The following is a 21,924-nucleotide window of genomic DNA, read 5'->3' as shown; positions in this document are numbered from 1 at the left end:
TCTGATTGACTGCCTGTTAAAATCTAATGTTCTATTTCTTATTTACGCTTCTGTTAATCCTGCATATGGACTCGGGCTCTGATTCGTAATGTGCTTTCTGGTTAAATATTAGCCTGTTGCACGGTAATGGGCACTGCAGCTTCACTGGGGGATTCTTGTGAGTAGAAATGAACATTTTGATAGGGTTCAGTGTTTGCTGAGAGATTACGAGGATCACATTCAACAGCACAAAACATTTATTTTCACAGCTCAGCTTTATTTGGAATTGCTGAGAACATAAGCCAAGGAAATGGAGCGTGGTGGCAATACTGGTTTCAGACAGCCAAACACTCAGGTGTATGTGTGTGGACCATACTGAAATATTAACACTTTACATTAAGGTTCAATTTATTAAAGGGTTAGTTCACCCAAAAATGAAAATTCTGTTATTAATTACTCACCCTCATATCGTTCCACACCCGTAAGACCTTCGTTTATCTTCGGAACACAAATTAAGATATTTTTGATAAAATCTGATGGCTCAGTGAGGCCTGCATTGAAAGCAAGTTAATTTAGGATTTTTTAATAACTTTTAGATTACTTTTGACCTTTTTACTTTTAGCCTTATCTAGTCTATTACATAAATTTAAATAGAATATTGTATAAAAATACAGAGGATTTTGTTTTTACATTTTCAAAATTTTGTGCGTTATATGAATTATGTTAATTTATTCTGAACAAACATGAATTAACAGTAGCATATTTATAAATTAACCTAGATTAAAAAAATGCTTGTTCATTGTAAAAAAAAAAAAAAAAAAAAAAAAAGAAGAAAAGAAAGAAAGACACACAATGCTTTATGTTAATAAATCAGACCTTATTTGAAAGTGTCACTGAAAAAAGTTGACCACTGCAGTCTTTCTCATCATGAAACATCTCTGCTGGAACAGATGGTCTGTTGTCATTTACAATGAATGCATTGGTTCTTGCATGTAGTGAAGAGGATATGAAAATGCTGAACACATAAATGCTGGGAAAATAAACTTTATTAGACCACTGCATCCAATTAATCTGTTAAAGTGCAGAATTTGGAGGTTGTATAAAAGAGCTGCCCTCAGAAGGGAGAGAGAGATAAATTTGGTTTATATTAAATAGCTTATGGGCAGGAACTGCCACAGGAAAAGCAGGCAAAAACAGAAACAGAACAATTTTAGTGGCCTTTTCTACACAGCGTCTAGAAGAATCACCTGGTCTGATTCACACTCACACTCTCCAAGTGCGTGATCTGAAAGCACATGATCTATGATGTATCAGCCAGCTTTAGGAATACATTGCAGTTCCATTGTTAATGCTTAACAGCACTGAGAGCCTATTATTTCAGAAAACATTAATATGTAGATGTAAATGGCTCATGATTCCATTTCGCAAAAGACTGAACACAAAAATTTATGTCACCGCACATAATTCATTCACATAAAGTGTATTGCTCATCGAAAGGCACTTATGCCTGGTAAACAATAATAAATAATGCCAATAAAAACAGCATTAAATCTGACTGATCATTTACAAGACTGCCTTAAAGTATCATATGGTTAAGGAAAAAAAAAAACTGTGGGAAAAAAGGTAGTAGTAATAATAATATCAGCCAAACCAACCATGAAGGGCTGTCGGAGCAGCTGACAGGCTACATTTTTACACTACACTGCATCATTTCGAATATTATTGTGTGGTAGCATGTGAGTGAGTGAATGAAGATGGCTGATAATGATATCAGGCTATTTAACAAAGGCATTACACAAGATTAATCATGTGAAACACCCCTAGCAGAATCACAAAATATATTGCTGATGAGAGCGAGGCACTTTGTTCTATATTTGTCAAGATTTAACAGTCAGATCCTGACTCTGCAATTAGTACTTGCGATCCGTCATTAGCGTGACAAGCATGTGAAGTCTGATTACTACAGTATGTGTTAGCCACAGGATGTGATTTGAATATTAATGGGATATTCACCTAAAAATAATTTACTCACCCTCATGTCATTATGTCTTTGTTCTGCGGAACACGAAAGAAGAACAGAAAGTGGAAAAACTGTTTTAGTCCATACAATGAAAGTCAATGGGGTCCAAAACAACCCCACTGGACCCTATTGACTTTCAACGTATGGACAAAAAAAAGACTTTTTTCAAATTTTGTGTGTTCCACAGAAGAAGGAAATAAAGTCATACAGGTTTGGAATGACATGAGGGTGAGCAAATTATTAAATTTGTCATAATTATCTCTTTAAATATGCTCAAAGAATCATGTGCACGCCTGTTTTAAAAGGCATGCTCGAGTGTCACAGCAACAGATCCTTCCTGGGATGTGGAACCAATCAGAAGAGGCTGTCTGAAGGACACTGCCTTCATCATACAAGCCCCGCCCTCAGAAAGGCAGCAGTAGACCCAGGCATCGAGCCTCAGCGTTGGGTCTGGGGATGCAGGGGCTGCTGGGATGGATGAGACGATCGAGATGGGTTCAGAGAGATCACCGATGCTCCCCGTCACAGCTTGCCCTTCCAGTAACCACTCATTACCTGCCGAGGAAAACAACATGGCTTAGTGTGCGGTCAATTTCTGTACCGTTTGATATTTCTGGCTGATGTTTGTTTGAAAGGCTTTGGTTACTGAAGTACCATGTGTTTGGGTGTAAAACAACACATATACACCTGCCAACGAAATGAAATATTTCTCTGGCAATTTATGGGGACTTCCAGTACGCATACAAACACAAGTGCAGTAGGGAATCATGTACATGGTCAAAGGAAACGCCTTTAGTTAATGGTTCTGCAATGCAGTGTGTACCAGGTGTGTGTCACCGGCCTTGAATCAAGGGCGGGCTACTAAGACAAGTGCCAGATAGAATTAGGACAGTGTCCAATCAAATGATCCCCAGGGAGAGCAAAAACAGGAGAGGACGTGAGCAAAGACCTACGGAACTGACCTAGGTATAAAAAACACAGAGCACAAAACATAAACTGTCAGTTTATGCAATATCAGCCACCTGGAGTTGTTTTTAGGGGCATTTGTAACATTTGCGAGGGCATATTTGTACATTTTTCACATTACATCTGTTGTTTTACCATTTGAAAGAATTTTTTTTTGTCAAATGTTTTATTTGAAAAGTATACATATTATAATGTATGTGATACTTATATATAAGTGTAATGTATATATATATAAATTACATAAAAAAGTTAATTTTCATATATATATATATACACACACAGTGGCAAGAAAAAGTATGTGAACCACTTGCAGAATCTGTAAAAATGTTAATAATTTTAACAAAATAAGGGAGATAATAAAAAATGCATGTTATTTTTTATTTAGTACTGTCCTGGGTAAGATATTTTACATAAAAGATGTTTACATATAATCCACAAGACAAATAGCTGAATTTATTAAAATAACCCCATTCATAAGTATGTGAACCATTGATTCTTAATACTGTGTGTGGTTACCGGGATGATCTACGACTGTTTTTTTGTTTTGTGATGGTTGTTCATGAGTCCCTTGTTTGTCCTGAGCAGTTAAACTGAACTCTGTTCTTCAGAACAAATCTCCAGGTCCTGCAGATTCTTCAGTTTTCCAGCATTTTTTGCATATTTGAACCCTTTACAGCAGTGACTGAATGATTTTCAGATCCATTTTATCATATTTTTTTGTCTTATGGATTATATGTAAATATCTTTTATGTAAAATATCTTACTCAGGACAGTACTAAATAAAAAACATTTTTTATTATCTCCCTTATTTTGTTAAAATTATTAACATTTTCACAGATTCTGCAAGTGGTTCACATACTTTTTCTTGCCACTGTATATATATATATATATATATATATATATATATATATATATATATGAAAATTAACATTTTTATGTAATTTAAATATTATATATATATATATATATATATATACACACACAAATATAAAAAAAATATACACTACCATATTTGTTTGGGGTCGGTAACATTGTTTGATGCTTTAAAAAAAAAAGTCTCATGCATGAAATATTACAATTCAGTAAAAACAGTAATATTGTGAAATATTACAATTTTTAAATAACATTTTAATATAATTTTAAAATGTAATTGATTTCTGTGATAGTAAAGCAAAATTTTTAACAATCGTTTCTTCAGTCTTCAGTGTCACATGATCCTCCAGAAATCATTTTAATATGCTGATTTGGTGTTCAAGAAACATTATTATTATTATCAATGTTGAAAACAGTGCTGCTTAATATTTTTGTGGAAACCGTGATACATTATTTTTAGGATTCTTTGTTCAAAAGGACAGCGTATATTTGAAATAGATTTTTTTGTATCGTTATAAATGTCTTTACTGTCAATTTTGATCAATTTAATCAGAAATATTTTGTCACTCTTGATGGCACTTTCCCCAGTCCCCATTCATTTCTGACCCTGCTGATATAACTAGTTACATAATGATAATATTTTTCCAGGGAGTCAAAAAACAAGAATTCAATCTCACACTTGTATTTACATATAACACACAAAAACAATTAACACTGCTAACTACTACACACAAAGCCACCCACAAACAAGCACTCACGGTAATTTGGTGCATAATTACAGTCAATCAATCAAAGTCAGACAGAACTATTAGTTGCCGTTTCGGGGAATTTTACGCCCACAGACAGTCAGGCTTTTTTTGGGTCCTAATGGGTATCTTTGTTCTAATTATGCAGAGTAGCCCCCCGGGACTTTTTGTCACCTCAACTACGACCACTTTCGTAAACTAATTAGGTGCTTGTTTATTGGATGGTAAAATGTTCTGGTGCAGAGCGTAGACAAACAACCAGTGTGATGAGCAGAAGTCGTCTCTGGTGACTGAGCTGATTATCAATCGTGGAAGATGTGCGTTCGGAAGGGATTGACGTTTTTGTGAAGAGGAACTGAGAGAAAAGACAACAGGAAAGACAAATGTTGCAGCAGACGGACTGAGGGTGAGGCAGAAATGATGATGCTAAAAAAAGAGAGGGAGAGAGAGAAAGAGATAGGAAGGGTGAGACAGAATGAAGGGTTGACTGTGTGTTGGGATGCATAGAGGAATTGTTTATTTATCCTTGGATCTTCTCCCAGTACGGCCAGCTGGTCCCTGAAGCCTGCTGAAAATGTGTGAACACAGCAATCCAGCAAACAGAACACTACAGTTCACCCCATGGAGGTGCCCCAGAGGAATAATGTAAAAGGTGCGAAAACCGCATGTAAATAAATGCGTTCTACATAATATGCATGACAAATTATTGGAACCGATAAATATTAAAGCTCTTTTTGGATAAATTTGATTTTGCAATAGAGCTACACAATATATATCGGGAAAAAAAATCGATATGGGCTGCAATTTAAAAACAAGTAAATACATGTGCTACCGGTTTCAAAGTGAAGCATGTTATTTACACACGTGTAGTTTATGATAAAGTCTCGGTCTCAGAACAGCTTGGTTCATTTAATGTGACTCAAGCTATTCTGAGACACTGTGAGCTGCACACATGCAAATGAACATACAGTGCTGTTACTCTGAGGGTAATGATTTATTTGCCGGCAGCCCTGTCAAAATAAAAGCTTGATGGTATACCATTTGAAAATGAAGAAATTAAGATGTAGATATTAGCATTGTCATTTTAAAGTAAAATAAATATTATTACTCGATTCATTTACAGTATATTTATTATTTTAATATATCTAATAATAGTCACAATATATTCATAATAATAATAATCATTTTATAGTCACACTGAATTGGTAAAAAAAAGAATGTATTTTTTTAATGATTTTTTTTACTCTATGGTTTGAGTTAGTTCTTGTAAATAGTAAACCCAAGTATGAACACACAATTTTTTTTTTTAAGTTATTCCCAAATTGTTCAGCCCTTTGGGTTGGTTTTTGCACTTTGGTCAAATTTGGTCACCCCAATCATTCAAGAATGATTCATTCTGTCCAAAAAGAACTATTCAAGTCATCTGGTGAAACTTCCTGTATTTTTTTATATAGCAGAAAAACAAAATATAATTTTTTCCAATATCATGCAGCCCTATTTTGTACCTTCTGCAGAGAGGCTCCAGAAACTAGGGGCTTCTTCGGTCAGCTTGGTCCCAGTCGGTAGCGCCAATTTCAGCAAAAGAGTGACTGACTGCCCTGAAGAAACTGTGATTGATGGCATGGTAAGGACTGGGGCTGATTTGGGAAGCTTGGGAAGCTTTTTGATCGCAGGTGTGTTGTTTGTAGTAGTTGTGAGGATAGCATCAACCTCTAGCTTCCCTACAATGGGAAACTGGTGCAGAAAGAGAGAGAAACCAATGAGACAATTATTAAGAATGACAACTGACAAATGACAACCCACATGTGAGGACTTACCAAAGAGACCGTTTTGGTCTCCAGGTCGAGGACTTTGATGTGATGGTTGTTGGTGTCTGCCACATACAGCAGCTTTCCTCCCTCACCCACACATAGGCCTCCGGGTTCATTGAAGCTGGACTCCAGGAAGCCTGGGCCAATCCCGTTCCCAGCCTCCCCTGTGCCTGCCAGCACTCTGCACTGCTTAGTTTTCGGATCCACCACTTTGATCTGCAAAAGAGAAGCTCTTTCACGCCCATGGAGTCATTGACCATCAGTAGTTAAACAAGGTGCTTGCCCATTCAAAAACTTACACCATTTTATGACAATATCACGTACTGCAAGTTGCTTAACTAACTGTTTTTTAAAGGGTGGGACGATTCCCAAATAAAAAGAAGAAGAGATAATATTAAACTGGAATGATGAACACACACACACAAAAAAATCCATTTTTTGTCAAATGTTTTGTTTAAAATGTTTATTTAAGCTGTCTTTCATTAAAACAAATGATACTTATTTTAATATTTTATATAATCCAATTCATCCAATTTCCATTTTTTTAAAAAATACTGCTTAAGTGCTGCTTAAATATATATTGGGGTCACTGCACTACAATTTAACTAATTTATGCAAATAAATCACCAAGTCTTTTCATGCAACTATATAACTAGGCCTAGAATATTGTTAAATATAAATCACTTAATTTTAATTATATATACATGTGAGGCTTGAGTACAATGTTTGTGTGTCCGGTGCAGAGAGACTGACCTTGTGATTGTAAGAATCTGCGACATAGAGGAGGCTGCTGCCCTCATCCCAGGACACTCCTAATGGATGTTGCAGTTTTGCATCTATTCCCTTACCATCAACGTCCCCAAACGCAAACAGGTTCTGCTCAACATAAAGAAAACACAATCTTAAAGGACCATGCCTAATTTCTTTACTGCTTACCCATGAGAACAACGTTACGCTTTGGTGCAAAGTTGTGAGAATGTATAAACGATCCTTTTCTGTATATTTACTCAATCACAGCGCTGTGGTGGTCTAATGTACAAAATAAGTTACTGAACATCACAAGGGAAGAAAAAAAAGCTCATTAATCCAGTGACCAAATATGGCGAAACCCAATCCATTCTCATTCTCTGCCAGACTCAAAGGAAATCTAGCAGATCTGAAAAATGTCTCGACTGCTCCAAGGAATGGAGAAAAATAGTTTCTTGTTCAAGTCGGCTAGGTTCATTAAGTGATAAAAATTGCTCCATGACTTTATTTATTAAATGTCTCCTTGCATTACAGAAAGCATTGTGATCTTATAGTGCCAAACAAACTTGTACAAAAAACTGCTTTACACAGCATGCAAATGTGACATGCAATCAACTGTGATAATTTATGACCACATAAAAATTCAAATCTCTCCATGTGGTGTGATTTTCTTAAAATGAACTGGATAACGACACCCTCCTTCCCTTATAAAGTTGTGCGGCGAAGACAAAGTGCTCAGTAGGGAGAGAAATGATCTGATACTGATCAGAAGAAATAAAGGTCTGCTTAACCACAGGACTAAGTCCTCCCAAAAAAGAGAACCTTTATACTTATTTCTTTGGCCCTGTTTAGACTTGGTATTAGGATGCTTTTTGGTTGATCGGATCACAAGTAGACGAGGGAGACACATTCCCGTTTACACCTGGTATTTTAATCCATCTCTTTTGTCCACTTTCAACCACTTCTGTCCTGATTTCTTCGAGGGGAGGGTCTATGGGCAGGTAAATGTATGGGCTTTTTCAGAACTTTCGATCTAATGGACAAAATAAGCTTATGAAATTTACATACGAACGCGCCCGGAGACCACGAAAAAACAGACGGAGAGCAGCTGTTCTCGTTTCTGCTCTGATAACCGCAAGACCACGCTGAACACAGTGCGTGCGTGTTAAGCCTGGAACACACCAAGCCGGTGGTCGGCCGTCAGGCAATTTTTGTTCATCGGCCAACTACGTTTTCTCAGTGTGTTCCGCACCGTCGACTGAAGTTGGTCCTCGTCTGCTTTTTTTGGCCGATTCGACATGTTGAATCGGCGTCGGAGCTCGTCGTCAGTCGGGCCATCTGATCATTCTGATTGGCTGTTCAGCTACTGCCACCTGCTGGTACGGAAAAGGCATTTGTTCTTACGCAGGCGCAGAACGGCTGTGCTACTTGGCCGTCGGGTGTCGAGTGTCGGTTTGGTGTGTCAGGGCAACTTTGGACCCAGACGCTGCCGACGTGAGCCAACCCCGCAGTCTGCTTTTGTTGCCACTAGCTCGTCGGCGTCGGCTTGGTGTGTTCCGGGCTTTAGAAATCAGGAATGGTGAGAGAACATTCATTAACACGTTCATTTAACATTCATTAACATTCATTGTGCTTGGTATGTTTTAAGTCTTCAAACCAAACTTGGGTCTTCAGTTGACAAAGTTTAAATCGTGTCTGTCAAGCGCACTTCTCATAATGTTTACGCATTAAAGGGTTAGTTCACCCAAAAATTAAAATAATGTCATTTATTACTCCCCCTCATGCCGTTCCACACCCGTAAGACCTTTGTTAATCTTCGGAACACAAATTAAGATATTTTTGTTGAAATCCGATGGCTCAGTGAAGCCTGCATAGCCAGCAATGACATTTCCTCTCTCAAGATCCATAAAGGTATTAAAAACATATTTAAATCAGTTCATGTGAGTACAGTGATTCAATATTAATATTATAAAGCGATGAGAATATTTTTGGTGCTCCAAAAAAACAAAATAACGATTTATATAGTGATGGCCGATTTCAAAACACTGCTTCATGAAGCTTCGGAGCGTTATGAATCAGCGTGTTGAATCAGCGGTTCGGAGTGCCAAAGTCTCGTGATTTCAGCAGTTTGGTGGTTTGACACACGATCCGAATCATGATTCGACACGCTGATTCATAACACTCCGAAGCTTCATGAAGCAGTGTTTTAAAAATTGGCCATCGGATTTCAACAAAAATATCTTAATTTGTGTTCCGAAGATGAACGAAGGTCTTACGGGTGTGGAACAGCATGAGGATGAGTAATAAATGACATTATTTTCATTTTTGGGTGAACTAACCCTTTAAGTCAGGAAGCAAAGAGTAGGTGGTCTTTTGTGGCTGTTTTAACGCATTCGACCACATGAGCGTCTACACTGTGAAAGCAATCCGGTCAAATGTGTTTTCGACTACCTCTGCAAGTGGTCGAAAGTGGACAAGCTTAAAATGTTTTAGCCCTCATTTACACCTGTATTTAGCGTTGCCCACTTGTGATCGGATTGACCAAAACAGGGCCTGATTGACCTGGAAACATGGCAGGTAGGGCTTACCATAGGGTCTCTCTCTCCGCCCACCACATGTTTGACTGCTCCGTCCTTCAGCGAAAGGCTACGAATGGTGCTACTCTCACTGTCGGCGATGAAGAGACACTCCCATGGCTCTGTTGGGGCAAGAGTCAGGCCAGACGGCTGGGCCAGTCCCGCTTTATGAGGGTATGCGTTATTTCTGTTCTCCTCATTCCCACTGCCCGCAAAGCGCACACATGTTCCTTTTTTGCTGTCACTGGAAAAGGCATTAGATAAAGATAAGTCTGATTAGACTGATTATATGGAACAGTTACTTAGCTCTTAATTTGTCTGACTCTAAAACAAAAGCCGTAATTGTGATAAAACAGACAAAATATCCATAATTTGGATCTAATAGCATGTAAGAGCAAAAACAAATCAATGGAAAATGGTGATAATAAAGTCTTAAACAAATTCATTATATTCAATAAAGTAGTTTTTCCCACAACATGTTCTTTATCTGAGATATTAAAGCTGTTATCAGTGTTCACATCGGCTCTAAAAACGTCAAGAAAAATGTTATATTAGTAAACAGCACACAAAGTTAAGAGTTCACTTTATATCAAGATGATCAGAATGATTTCCGCCAACAGTGAACTGTGTAGCTGCCCAGAAAATGACATCACTTGGGCAGTCCCTTGGCCTCTTTACATGAACGTTGCTCTGTCTGTACAGAACTGACATGAGGAGTACACAGGGAGAAGAGCTCACCTCCCTTTGGGAAGCTTCCCGTCCTCCAGGAATAGAGCCCAGATCTGATGCGTTCCTGCCATGGCTATCCACAATACATCACCACCTGCATAAACACAAACACACGGAAGCAAATAGTAAACATCTTACGTTTTCTACAACATATTGATGTTGATTATCTTGCTAAACATAACAGAACAAATTCTTAGTCAAGTGTGCATGAAACAAGGGTAAACAAGATCTCAATCTCTAACACGCACAAACTTCGTATTCACATTTTATCCTTTTGGGCTGCATTATGATCATTTTATTAGATATCATCAATACGCACATGGTCATTCCGAATTGTAAATAAGTGCTTGTATCTATATAAAGTAACATATGGTATCTGATGTAGGTGTCCGACTCGACCACCTGCCTTAGAAATGTGTTCCGTTACTCATTTTAAAGCAATAAAAAGGAAAAATTCCATATTAGTGGCTATATAAATAACTATTGGCCCATGGAAAAAGCCAAACTAAAACATTCATGTTGATTTATTATGTCAGTACAATATTTTATTTTAAACTTAATAATTGTTAAAGGGATAGTTCACCCAAAAATGAAAATTCTGTCATGATTTACTCACCCTCAAGTTGTTCCAAACCTGTATGAATTTCTTTCTTCTGATGAACACAAAAGATCATATTTTGAAGAATGTCGGTAACCAAATAGTTGATGGGCCCCATCAGAGTCCTGCACGCGGGCGGGTACCCGACAGGTGACCCACCAAATTTTATGTAACGGGTGGAATAATATTTCTGTGTCGGGTGCGGGTCGGATGCGTGGTAGGCACGGGTAGACTGCGGGTCCAATAGCCAAGACTATTTTTCGCACTGCTACAAAGAGGACCAGCGGCCAGGTAAACACTGCTCTGTACTCCGAAGCAGCATATCACTTGGTGTATAGCAGTATGCAGCAAGCTAAATAGGCCACATATTAAACCTAGCTCTCCTGTACAGACAGAATTCGAGAGGCTGTCGAAGAAACGTCCAGATTGTAGAATCTGGCAAAAGTGTTTGATGAAGCCCATCCAAACACTGCTTAGTTTTAGAAGAGACAATCGCGTTTAAATGCCGAGTAAATCTGATAAAATATTTACTAGCTTTAAACTTACAGTTAAACAGCCCTACTAAAGCATTCTTTGTTTATTTGCATTATTTTACTTGTGTTGTTTAATGCAATGTTTAATTAGATGCAGCGACATATAATGCCTAATGTTGGTTTTATTGCTTGTGTTAGGCTATATGAGAAAAATATTTTTGTCTACCTGATGTAGGAGATTTAATGCGGGTGCGGGTCGGGTCGCGGTTTTTATGTCAAACGGGTCGAGTAGGGTGCGGGCTAAAATTAGTGTTTTTGTCAGATATTGGGTCGGGTGTGCTATTATTAACTGCGGGTGCGGGGAGGTTGCGGGTTTATCAAACAGGACCTGTGCAGGACTCTGGGCCCCATTGACTTCCATAGTATTTTTTTTCCATACTATTGAAGTCAATGGGATCCATCAACTATTTGGTAACCCATTTTTGGGTGAACTATCCCTTTAATAAAAGGAGCCTAAAGTTGATTACAGAACACCAAATTAAATAAAATATATTTATTTTATTTATTCATTTTTTATTATTTAAATAAATAGTACATAATAAATATGTTGTTTATTTTTATTTTGATATTATACGTAAATAAATAAGCTATACAATTACTAATAATTAATTAATTATTAATAATTATAAATAATACGTAATTATACAAATAAAATAAAATTAGGAGGTGACATTTTGTCCAAGACTTGTCCTAAAATGTATTTGATAATATTTAGTTTAGGTTTTCTCAAGGTTTAGTGCCTCCTTTTACTGACCCTTTGTAGAAAAAGAACAAAATGTGACCCTATTTTTGTATCCTATTTGAGAAAAAAATGTGGCAAAAGACAAAGTACCAAAATGATTTAGATCACTGGAAATAGAAAAGCACAGAGTGACCTGAACCGATGGATTTACATTTGAAATCAGTTTAAGTACCATGTGGAGGGGCACTAATACTTGAGAGCATTTCACTGCATTTTCTCTTTGAGGAATCAGGAATGAGGGGCTCTGTACTTGTGTCTAACAATAGACCTCTAATGGTACTGCGCTTATCAGAGACAATTTCTTTGCTGGGCTGGAGCCTAACTACACGCATTCATAAAAGAGCGAGACAGAGGGAAAGAAACAGTGAGGGAAAGAGAAAGGGAGAAGGATTGACATGGAGAGGAAGGGAGCAGAACTCTCCTCACGCTGGATTTTCAAAGGGATCGGAAGTGGATGGAAAGTAAAAATGGAGAATGAGTGGATAAAATCTGAAGAATGACAAAGACTTGCTGCAGGATTTTAACATTACAGGAGGAAATTGAGTAAAACAGGCAAATGCAAACCAGACTTATTTAGCTAGATGGTTAAGGAAACATTATGAGGTGGCAAATACAAATATTACTGTAGGTATCGTTTGTAATATACAGACAAATGTTTTAGATGACTCATTATACTTGAGCTTCCAATAAAGGATTCCAATAATTTATTATTCCAATGAATAAATAAATGTATTTATGTATACATGTGTTGGGGTGTGTATAGAAATAAATATATTACTTAAAAATATTATAATGCCCATTATTATGCTCACCAAGGCTACATTTATTTGAGCAAAAATATAGTAAAAACAGTAAAAAATTTGTGAAATATTATTACAATTTAAAATAACTGTTTTCAATTTGAATACATTTAAAAATGTAATTTATTCCTGTAATGGCAAAGTTGAATTTTCAGCAGCCATTACTCCAGTCTTCAGTGACATGATACTTAAGAAATTATTTTAATTTATATCAGCAAAAAAAGAAACGTCCTCTCACATTCAACTGCTTTTAATTACCGCAAATTTCTTAATGTGTGTAAATATTTGTATGTAACATAAAAAGATTCAACACCGGAGACATAAACTGATCAAATTTCACAGACATTATACGAACAGAAAGAGAATAATGAGTCTCTGAACAAAGGGAGGGGGTCAATATCATGTTGTTGCCATGATGTTTCCCTACTCTTCCACCAAAACATTTGCAAGTTCTCGAACACGTCTGACCTTACATTACGGACATTGCAGATCAGGGACTTTATTATAACTTTAAAATATAAAAAGTCAGCTACTTTTTTTTTTTTTTTTTTTTTTTTACATATTATCTTGTCCTTATCGTTAGTTTTATGCCAAACAGAGTAATATCATCTTCTTGTGTGTTTAGGAAAAATGTTATATATCCTAACCCTTGTCACTGGCAGTTTCTGAACATAGGCATCGCTGATGTGTAAATGTAGGCGACCATATGTTAATTTATTCAATTTTCTGATATCAACGATCCAAAAGATCTGGAACGAGGAGCTCTTTTGGCTTAGTTATTGAATGGTCTTTTGGACTGGAGGGAGCTTTTATTCAACCACTTCAATTCAAACATTAAAAATGGTCGCTGCATTAAATTACATTAGAAAGAAAGAAAAAAGGAAAGGAAGGGAAAAGGGAAAGAAAGAGCCGTCAGAGACGTCAGCAAATGCACATAAGCACAGGATAAAGCGATATCTTGTTTTTTTTAGTAGAAGAACCTGCAAGAAAGCAGCCGACTGTTCAGGGAACAGACCTAATGCACAGCGGGGACCATCAATGAATGTGCTCCAAACACACGCTGACTAAATCAGACACACACCACACAGACCACTTTAAACATCTCTCGCTCAGCTAATGCTAGTCACATCCATTTCTTCTGCTGTTTAATGGAACGATATGACTGAATAATGCAGAGTGATTTAATAATAGCTTCAAATATAAAGTAGGAATTTTAATTATGTTTTAGAAGCATGTAAAATTTAATTTTCTAGACCTGTGGGACATCTTCTTCAGGGCTGTTCTGCATAAAGATATTACTGCAAAACAATCTTTGACAAAACAGTTTGTTAGAGGCACCATTTATTGAAACCTCAGCCACATGAGTGCTTTCTGATCATATCAGTTTCTTTTTCTTTGGTGTTGTGGGTTTAACTCAGGCAACGCTACAACATTCAGCTCTGTGTCTCTGGTTAGCAACTGACAGACCACACAATTTACTCCAGGGCCGCTTCCAAACAACAAGAGGCCATTTTAGCAGAACAAAGATCTTTTTGCACCCCTCACCAAACACACTTGTGAAAATCAAAGGCGAGTGTGGTATCTACAAAGCGAAGACTTCTGAGAACAACCTGATTAAAGATTCCAAGATGGACAAGACAGATAAAGAGAAGATGTGAAGAATATGTGAGAGGGAAAAAAGGGACGTATAAAATGCTCCCGGCAGAATAATAAAACGCAGATTCACAAGATATTAAATTTTATGAGCAAGGTAGGAAAAAAAGAAGACAGAGTGACCCTTATTCTAAAGGAAGGAGCAGAGTATACTGGGAGAGGATGACCAGTAAAAGTACCTGTGTTGCCAAGGGTAACATCCCAGGGAGAGCTGATTGGCTGTTGTGGTCCCAGTGCTCCGCCTTCTTTATCTGTGCCTTGCACACCAGTGCCGGCTAAGGTCGAGACTTTTCCTTCTGAAAGGTTGATCTGGAGAAGAAGAAGAAGTAGTCAAATTCTATTGAGAACAGACACAAGCTGTAGCATGACGACTTTTTTCCCAAGCACCAATCAGAGTGAATTTGGGTTAGAGATGCCAGCAGGAGATCTAGCTTGACCTGATTCTGCTGATTTACCTTTCTAACAAGGTGGTTCTCAGTATCAGCCACGTAGACCGTGTCTCCCTTTATGAACACCCCTTGTGGGGAGCTGAACTGTGCCTCAGACAAATTTCCATCTCGTCTCCCACTTGAGGGACCTAAAAAAGGCAAAGATAAACCAGTCTAAAAGTAGACTAAAATAGCCTCAAAACATTCACCAAGGAGAAAATTAGCAGCCTTTCTATATTTAAAATTAGGGTTGCTAACTGCCCCATATATTATGGAACCATCCTACATTTAAGGCGATAACATTGCGTTTCACATTAAATGCCTATTATTTTAGGGTCTAACACCCAAACAGCTACAGATAACATGCTTTTTCCAGCAAAGACATTCAGAATTTTGCTTTAATATGTATCATTAAAAAGATTATGCATGGAATTTTGTTTATTAATTAAGAAATAAAATCACATAAAATGTAACCCTAATACTAATTACATTACTGCTACTAAATCATTATTATTTTTATTAATCAAAAGACACTGCAGATAAATGTATTCATTTGAACATGCATATATATATATATATATATATATATATATATATATATATATATATATATATATATATACATACATATATATACACACACACACACACACATACATACATATACACACATATATATATATATATATATATATATATATATATATATATATATATATATATATATATATGTATGCATATATATGTGTGTATGTATGTATGCATGTATTCGGTGTCACATGATCCTTCAGAAATTCTTCTAATATGCTGATTTGGTGCTCAAGAAACATTTCTTATTGCCAATGTTGAAAACAGTTGTGCTGCATAATATTTTTGCGGGAACTTTTTCAGTGTTCTTTGTTGAACAGAAAGTCCAAAAGATTGACATTACGCCAAAAGAACGACAAAATAATTTTTGCAACAATGTAAAAGTCTTTACCGTCACTTTTGGTCAATTTAAAGCATTCTTGCAGAATTTGGTAACTCTTCACAAAAAGTGTTTATTACCAGTTCTTACCCCCTACAGAATGCAGCACCTGCCCAGTATTGGAGACCACCAAAACCCTGTGGTGTCCGGTGTCGGCAATAGCCAACTGCTTGCTACTGGGGTCCATGGCTATTTTCCCAGGGAAAGAGAGGATAGAGGGGGGTAGGGAGTCTCTATACAGTTTGATTCCCACACCGTGGTCCTTGAGCAGCCCTTGTTCTCTGTAGTGCTTGAGGGCAGCAGCAGTGAAAAGGAAGAGCCGTTCTCGATGACCTTCACCCACCAGTGAGAAAAGCAGGTTTCCCCTGGGTCCCAGCAGCACCAGTGTGGGCCAGCAGGACACCTCCAGCTCCTGCCACAGACGAGCATCGCTGTCGTTCACTACGGGATGGGTGATGTCATATCTCAACACCGCACTGCGTATGTTCTGTAGGACTTTCTCATTGGGGAATTTAGCCGAGTGCACACCTACGACAACCACACCGTCTGCAGAGATGGAGAAGAAGAGAAGAGAAATGCAAGATACATAGAGACTTTGATATTGAGGAGGAGGTATGGGACAGGAAAACGACACGGACAGGCTCAAACTTGCATCCTAACATGTTTGTAGCACATGCACTACCAATGTGTCATGGCTAGGTTTGATGTTTTTAAAATAATCTTACCCGATTTAAGACTTCAAAAGTACCAGAAAGACCAATAGCAGCTCACACTATGAAATTAAAGTCACCATAAAATCAAAATGGACAATTCTTTTTTTGTTTTTATGGAATATCATATGGACATCATACTCCCAGGTTCAGTGACAGCTCTTCTGATTACGTGTTTATTGATGTGAAGGCGGGACAACCTGTCACTCACATGAGATCACAGCAATAGCAAATCACAACCATCCAACAATCCGATCAATTCCCAGTGGACAAAATTAAGTCCCGCGGCTCCCGCTCTAATTTTTTTTATTTCGAGAAGCTGTTTCACTTGAATATACATCACAATAGGGAAAAAAAAAAAAATACTATTGCAACTTCCGTTTAATGCTGACTTTACAATAATACAAATTAAAAACAATAAAAAAAAAACTGCTTTATCAGATAGCACTTGATACTCTCTTTGAACACCATCTGCAATGGGGATGAAAAAGAAAAAGTTTTTACATAGCAAAATCTGCTGGCCTTAGAAGAACTTTTATTAAAAGGCCCTGAGGTACATTAAGTTATTCTAAAAGGTCCTTTATAGAGAACGTTTATGAAATAATAAATGTTTAATCTGTTTAATCTATCAAAGTCTAGCCCTAAATCAAAAGGGAATGATAAAAGGAAAGTGTCTTTAATTTAATTATTTAAATGTATTTTTTGCCTAATTAAAGTTTTTGTGGACACTTTTTTTGATCGTTCAATGAAAATCTATTCAGGGTACAAAAAGCTGTTCATTCTTATCTCCTCAAACAATGCGTGGAAACATGTTGCGTTGGTGTACGCTTCTGACACGTTTTTATCAGAGTCCTTGAATACTGAAAATCCCAAAGAACCATCTTTTGTCTGAGTGTCAGCGCTTGAATCTTTTCAACAGTACTAAACCTCACTCTTTGTGAGTCACAGTTCCTTCCTTTTATTTAAGAACAACAAAGTCTATCAGGAACAAAATTGTCTGTAAAGGGGACATGAAAAACAGGATTTTACTTTCCATAAAAGACCTCAATGTACTAGACATACTGTAAAACTCCCTCACAACCACTCACCCAATGAAAACTAAGCAGAAATCATTATATGGACAACATAACAATTTGGGAGGGGCCTTGTTACTCATTAGATAGGCAAAGAGGTTAGCCAGCCATAACATAGGTCATTTACATATAGAAGCCTTAAAAGGTAAAGTAGCGAAAACTTGCAGTTTCCTAATAGACAGAACAGGATATGTTCCAGTGACAAGTAATTTGTCATAACATACAGTTTGCGTCTTTTTGGACCAATGGGATTCACAGTGGGTGTCGCTACCCAACACAATGCAACTGACAATGTCCTGTCATTACTTGCTTATCAAGGTCACAGCTAAATGACAAAAATGGAAAAGCTTTGATTGCTTGACGCTTTATGCAGTGTCTGATTATGACAGAGTCTAAAGGCCCATTCACACTAAGGACTAGAATAATATATGATAACTATAAAGTTTAAATAATCATTCTAATTCTAGGAGAATAGGGAAGTCCACACCACAGCTATAAAGATAACGGCACAGAGGAACGATATTATTACTTTCAGAACGATTTCTTTCAGCTGATGAACGATAAAAACATAGGCAGTCAATCAGAATCCACCTGACATTAAAGCGCTCAAGCATTTAAAATGACAGACGACAACCTGAAGCACGCGCTTATGTGTGTTGGTGTGGATACAAATATAGTTATCGTTATAATTGTCTTAATAGTTATTTTTCTTGGTGTGAATGGGCCTTTAAGGGACAGTTCACCCAAAAATGAAAATTCTGTCATTATTTACTCACCTTATATCATTCTAAACTCACCAGACTTTGGTTGGAAGACCTAAATTAAACCTCTTTATCATATAAATAGATCATAGCTCTTCGCAAGACTTGGATTAAACCACTCGTTTCATATGGATTCATTTTACGTTGCTTTGTGACCTTTTTAGATCTTCTAAGTTCCAGTATCTCGACTTTCATTGGAGGAACAGTACCTCTCAGATTTTAATAAAATATCTTCATTTGTGTTTCGAAGATCTAAAGTCTTATAGGTTTGGTACGACATGAGGGTGAGTAAATGATGACAATTTTCTATTTTGGGTGAACTAAACCTTTAAAGGTCAAACCTTTAAAGGTCAAAACTTTTGGTGCAAGAAACCTTGACTAGGATTATAAGTGGACTTTAGAAAATTAAATGCTACAAAAAAGTGAAGAAAGTGTAGGCCTGTTTAAAGAAATGAGAGTATAAGAATCCCAGAGGTACACATCCTAACATGGACTACTGCATGCAGAATGTCAAAACCAATCAAGAAAAACACTGGGGTCTTGATTGAGAGCTCATGCAGCCCCCAGGCATCCTATTATAACCAATGCGCTCTGTTTCTCTGTTTTTTCCAGTCGCCTGCACTGCGCTATAGTCTGCGATCACTCCGCTTGACTTTGTCTAATTTAACAAAAATGTCAGTGGAACTTCTCCGCCTTGTCACTGGAAGTGACATTCCTCCATTCTGTGTCCCTGGGGTAAGCAACGCCAACATTGAAGATTGAAGCAGACGGACGGTGGTTTTTAAATTCCGGTTTCAGCCGTCCATCAGAAGATTAAAATTCATAGGCTCAGCATTGGAGAAAGGAAGCACACGCACGAGGGACCAGTGTCCCATTTCAGTATGCTTTTAGCCTTCTTCCCCTCTGCCTATAAATGCATTTGAAATATACCTGGCGTAGTCAAAATGTGATCAATGTTTTTCTGTAGCTTTCTTCATGTCTCCTCAGCAGATGTCCCCTCAGGGAAGTAAATGCATGGTATAACCAGGACTTCTACTTATGATGAGAAGTATGAGAGTGAGAATATGAGTGTAAACTATGGAAAATATGCAGGTCTCAACAATGAGGATTGCTTGGTTTCAGTGCGAGTGAGTTCAGTTTCGACTGTCGTTTGCCTCAGTGCTGCGCTGTCATTATGACTTACAGTTGTTGATAATGTACATGTATTTGTAGGTCTTGAAAACATATTAGAAGAAAAGAAAAATAAATAAATTTTAAAAAAAAATATATTTATATATATATATATATATATATATATATATATATATATATATACACATAGTTCTTTTTTTGTAAATGAAATGTTATAAATATATTGAAATGTTATAAATATATTTTTTCATGACGCATATAAAATATGTTGCTGAAAATAAAATGCATTTTATTGTGGGGCCACTAAATAAACTGACAGGGCAAGAACAAATTTGAAGTGATTTATTGATAACCTATGATAACCTCCCAGAACCAACAGTAGAGTATGTTGTTTGAATGGCAGGAGTAAAAAAGTCTCTGCGTAATAATAAAAGGCCACTGTTCTGTGATATAATCAACGATAAACCCTAATTATTAATGAGACTTTGGGAAGAGGGGTGGGGAGGCATGTTCTGCTTCTGTAACAGAACAGCGGTAACAGAATGTACCAAAAGAAGTGCCAAGATGAGGTATGTGTGAGATATGCCAGCGAGTGGGCTGACGGCTGCCTGGCAAGTTGCCCCGGATGATCCCTCAGAAGTGGCTACTGACGGGCTACTGACAGCTGGAGCTGATAGCACTGGACGCAGAGCTGCTATAATAAGCTACAGTCCAGTATAATCGTGTATCTATGTGAAACTCCCTGCCCTCGACCTGGTCACTGGATATTTAAAGTCTCATATCCGATACAGTTAAGAGATAATGGGAATATGTGTTGCTAGACCAGAACAAAAAAGCTTATCAAAAGGCTCTCACTTTTTTCCCCATTTAACCCTGGGCACAATCTACTATGGGATATTTGTAATGTTCAAACTAAAACAGCCAAGAAACATTTATCTAGATTGGCTACTGAGTGTGGCTTCAGATTGTAAGATGTTTTTCGTTCACCTAATGATGTAATATACAGCATAATGACCATTAGAGTCAGGATGGATGGATTTTACATTCTCTTTGTCATTCACTGGTCAACAAACAGTCCCCATCACTTGTTTACATTCACATCAAAATGAACCCTCTATGCCTAACGGCTCAGTGTATATACCTTCTATGGAGTAACTCTGCTCCAAATGGTGTAAATCAGGAAGTAGGTGCATGCAGTTTATGCAGCAGTAGGTGAAGAAGTCAAGCACCACCACTTTGCCTGACAGTTCCTTTCTGAGTGACAGTGGCCTATCTGTGTTCAACCATTCCAGTCCTGCAGAATAACAATGGAAGGGTTAGAAATAAAAAATGTGATTTTTAGATCAGTCGTCCTAACTATATAATATATTATAAACAGGATAGGAATGTCAATATAAGTAAATTAATTACAACAACTTTTAATAATAGTTATATTCATAAAAATAAAATAACTATCGTAAGATCTCCTTGGAAATTTCCTAATTGCGAACTAATCTATCATCACTAATATATATTATCTTTACCGGATATTCATTAGATCACTTGCTAATGCTTTACCACTCACTGTTGATTCAATACATTTTTACACAACAGTAAACAGACAACAGCAAAGTTTTAAAGCCACTCCTGAGCTGAGGTTTTAAAGCCACTCCTATGAGATACAAATACTGTATAGGCTACACTTATCACCACTGAGTTCATTTACACTCTTACCATCTTCAAAATCCGGTATAATTAAATCTTCCTTCTCGTCTATTTTTTGCAAATACTGATGTACGAGATTTTCCTTCTCTTCTTGAGTTGTCGAGTCCTCTAAAGCAATATCTAGCTGGCTCTGAATGGGGAAAATATCTGTCAGCTTACTGTAGGACGCCATGACTCCCACAACAACACCCAGATTTTACGCTCGGCACTTTCGACAAACATATCGCAACCACATTCATTAGAAATTTGTTTTGCGAGTAGTTAATATATTCGTCAAACTACTAAAAAAAAATGTGTTTATTAAACGTGTAAATAAAGGTTCAGAATGCCTTATGGAGTTACTCGATATGTTTTGAAATATGGAAAATGCGAACATG

The 21,924-nt window shown here is 37.1% G+C and overlaps 1 protein-coding gene and 1 long non-coding RNA gene across 2 annotated transcripts; one reads left to right on the top strand and one right to left on the bottom strand.

The window, feature by feature from the left end:
- Positions 1 to 1,007: 1,007 nt before the first annotated feature.
- On the bottom strand, positions 1,008 to 21,863 carry nhlrc2 (NHL repeat containing 2). Its single transcript, XM_051914568.1, has 11 exons — positions 21,557 to 21,863; positions 20,985 to 21,137; positions 16,259 to 16,714; positions 15,229 to 15,350; positions 14,953 to 15,082; positions 10,457 to 10,541; positions 9,731 to 9,962; positions 7,149 to 7,271; positions 6,402 to 6,611; positions 6,090 to 6,318; positions 1,008 to 2,554 (listed from the first exon to the last, which is right to left on the bottom strand). Exons 1-11 carry the CDS (start codon positions 21,717 to 21,719, stop codon positions 2,298 to 2,300), a joined length of 2,160 nt encoding a protein of 719 aa, XP_051770528.1. The 5' UTR covers positions 21,720 to 21,863; the 3' UTR covers positions 1,008 to 2,297.
- On the top strand, positions 3,368 to 3,875 carry LOC127523635 (uncharacterized). Its single transcript, XR_007932910.1, has 2 exons — positions 3,368 to 3,564; positions 3,596 to 3,875. It is a non-coding gene; the product is annotated as an uncharacterized LOC127523635 (long non-coding RNA).
- Positions 21,864 to 21,924: the final 61 nt, after the last annotated feature.

Source organism: Ctenopharyngodon idella, chromosome 12 (assembly GCF_019924925.1).
Source record: "Ctenopharyngodon idella isolate HZGC_01 chromosome 12, HZGC01, whole genome shotgun sequence".
Lineage (NCBI taxonomy): Eukaryota > Metazoa > Chordata > Actinopteri > Cypriniformes > Xenocyprididae > Ctenopharyngodon > Ctenopharyngodon idella.
Note: the sequence above shows the minus strand (reverse complement) of the source record. Positions and strands in the feature narration are given on the sequence as shown.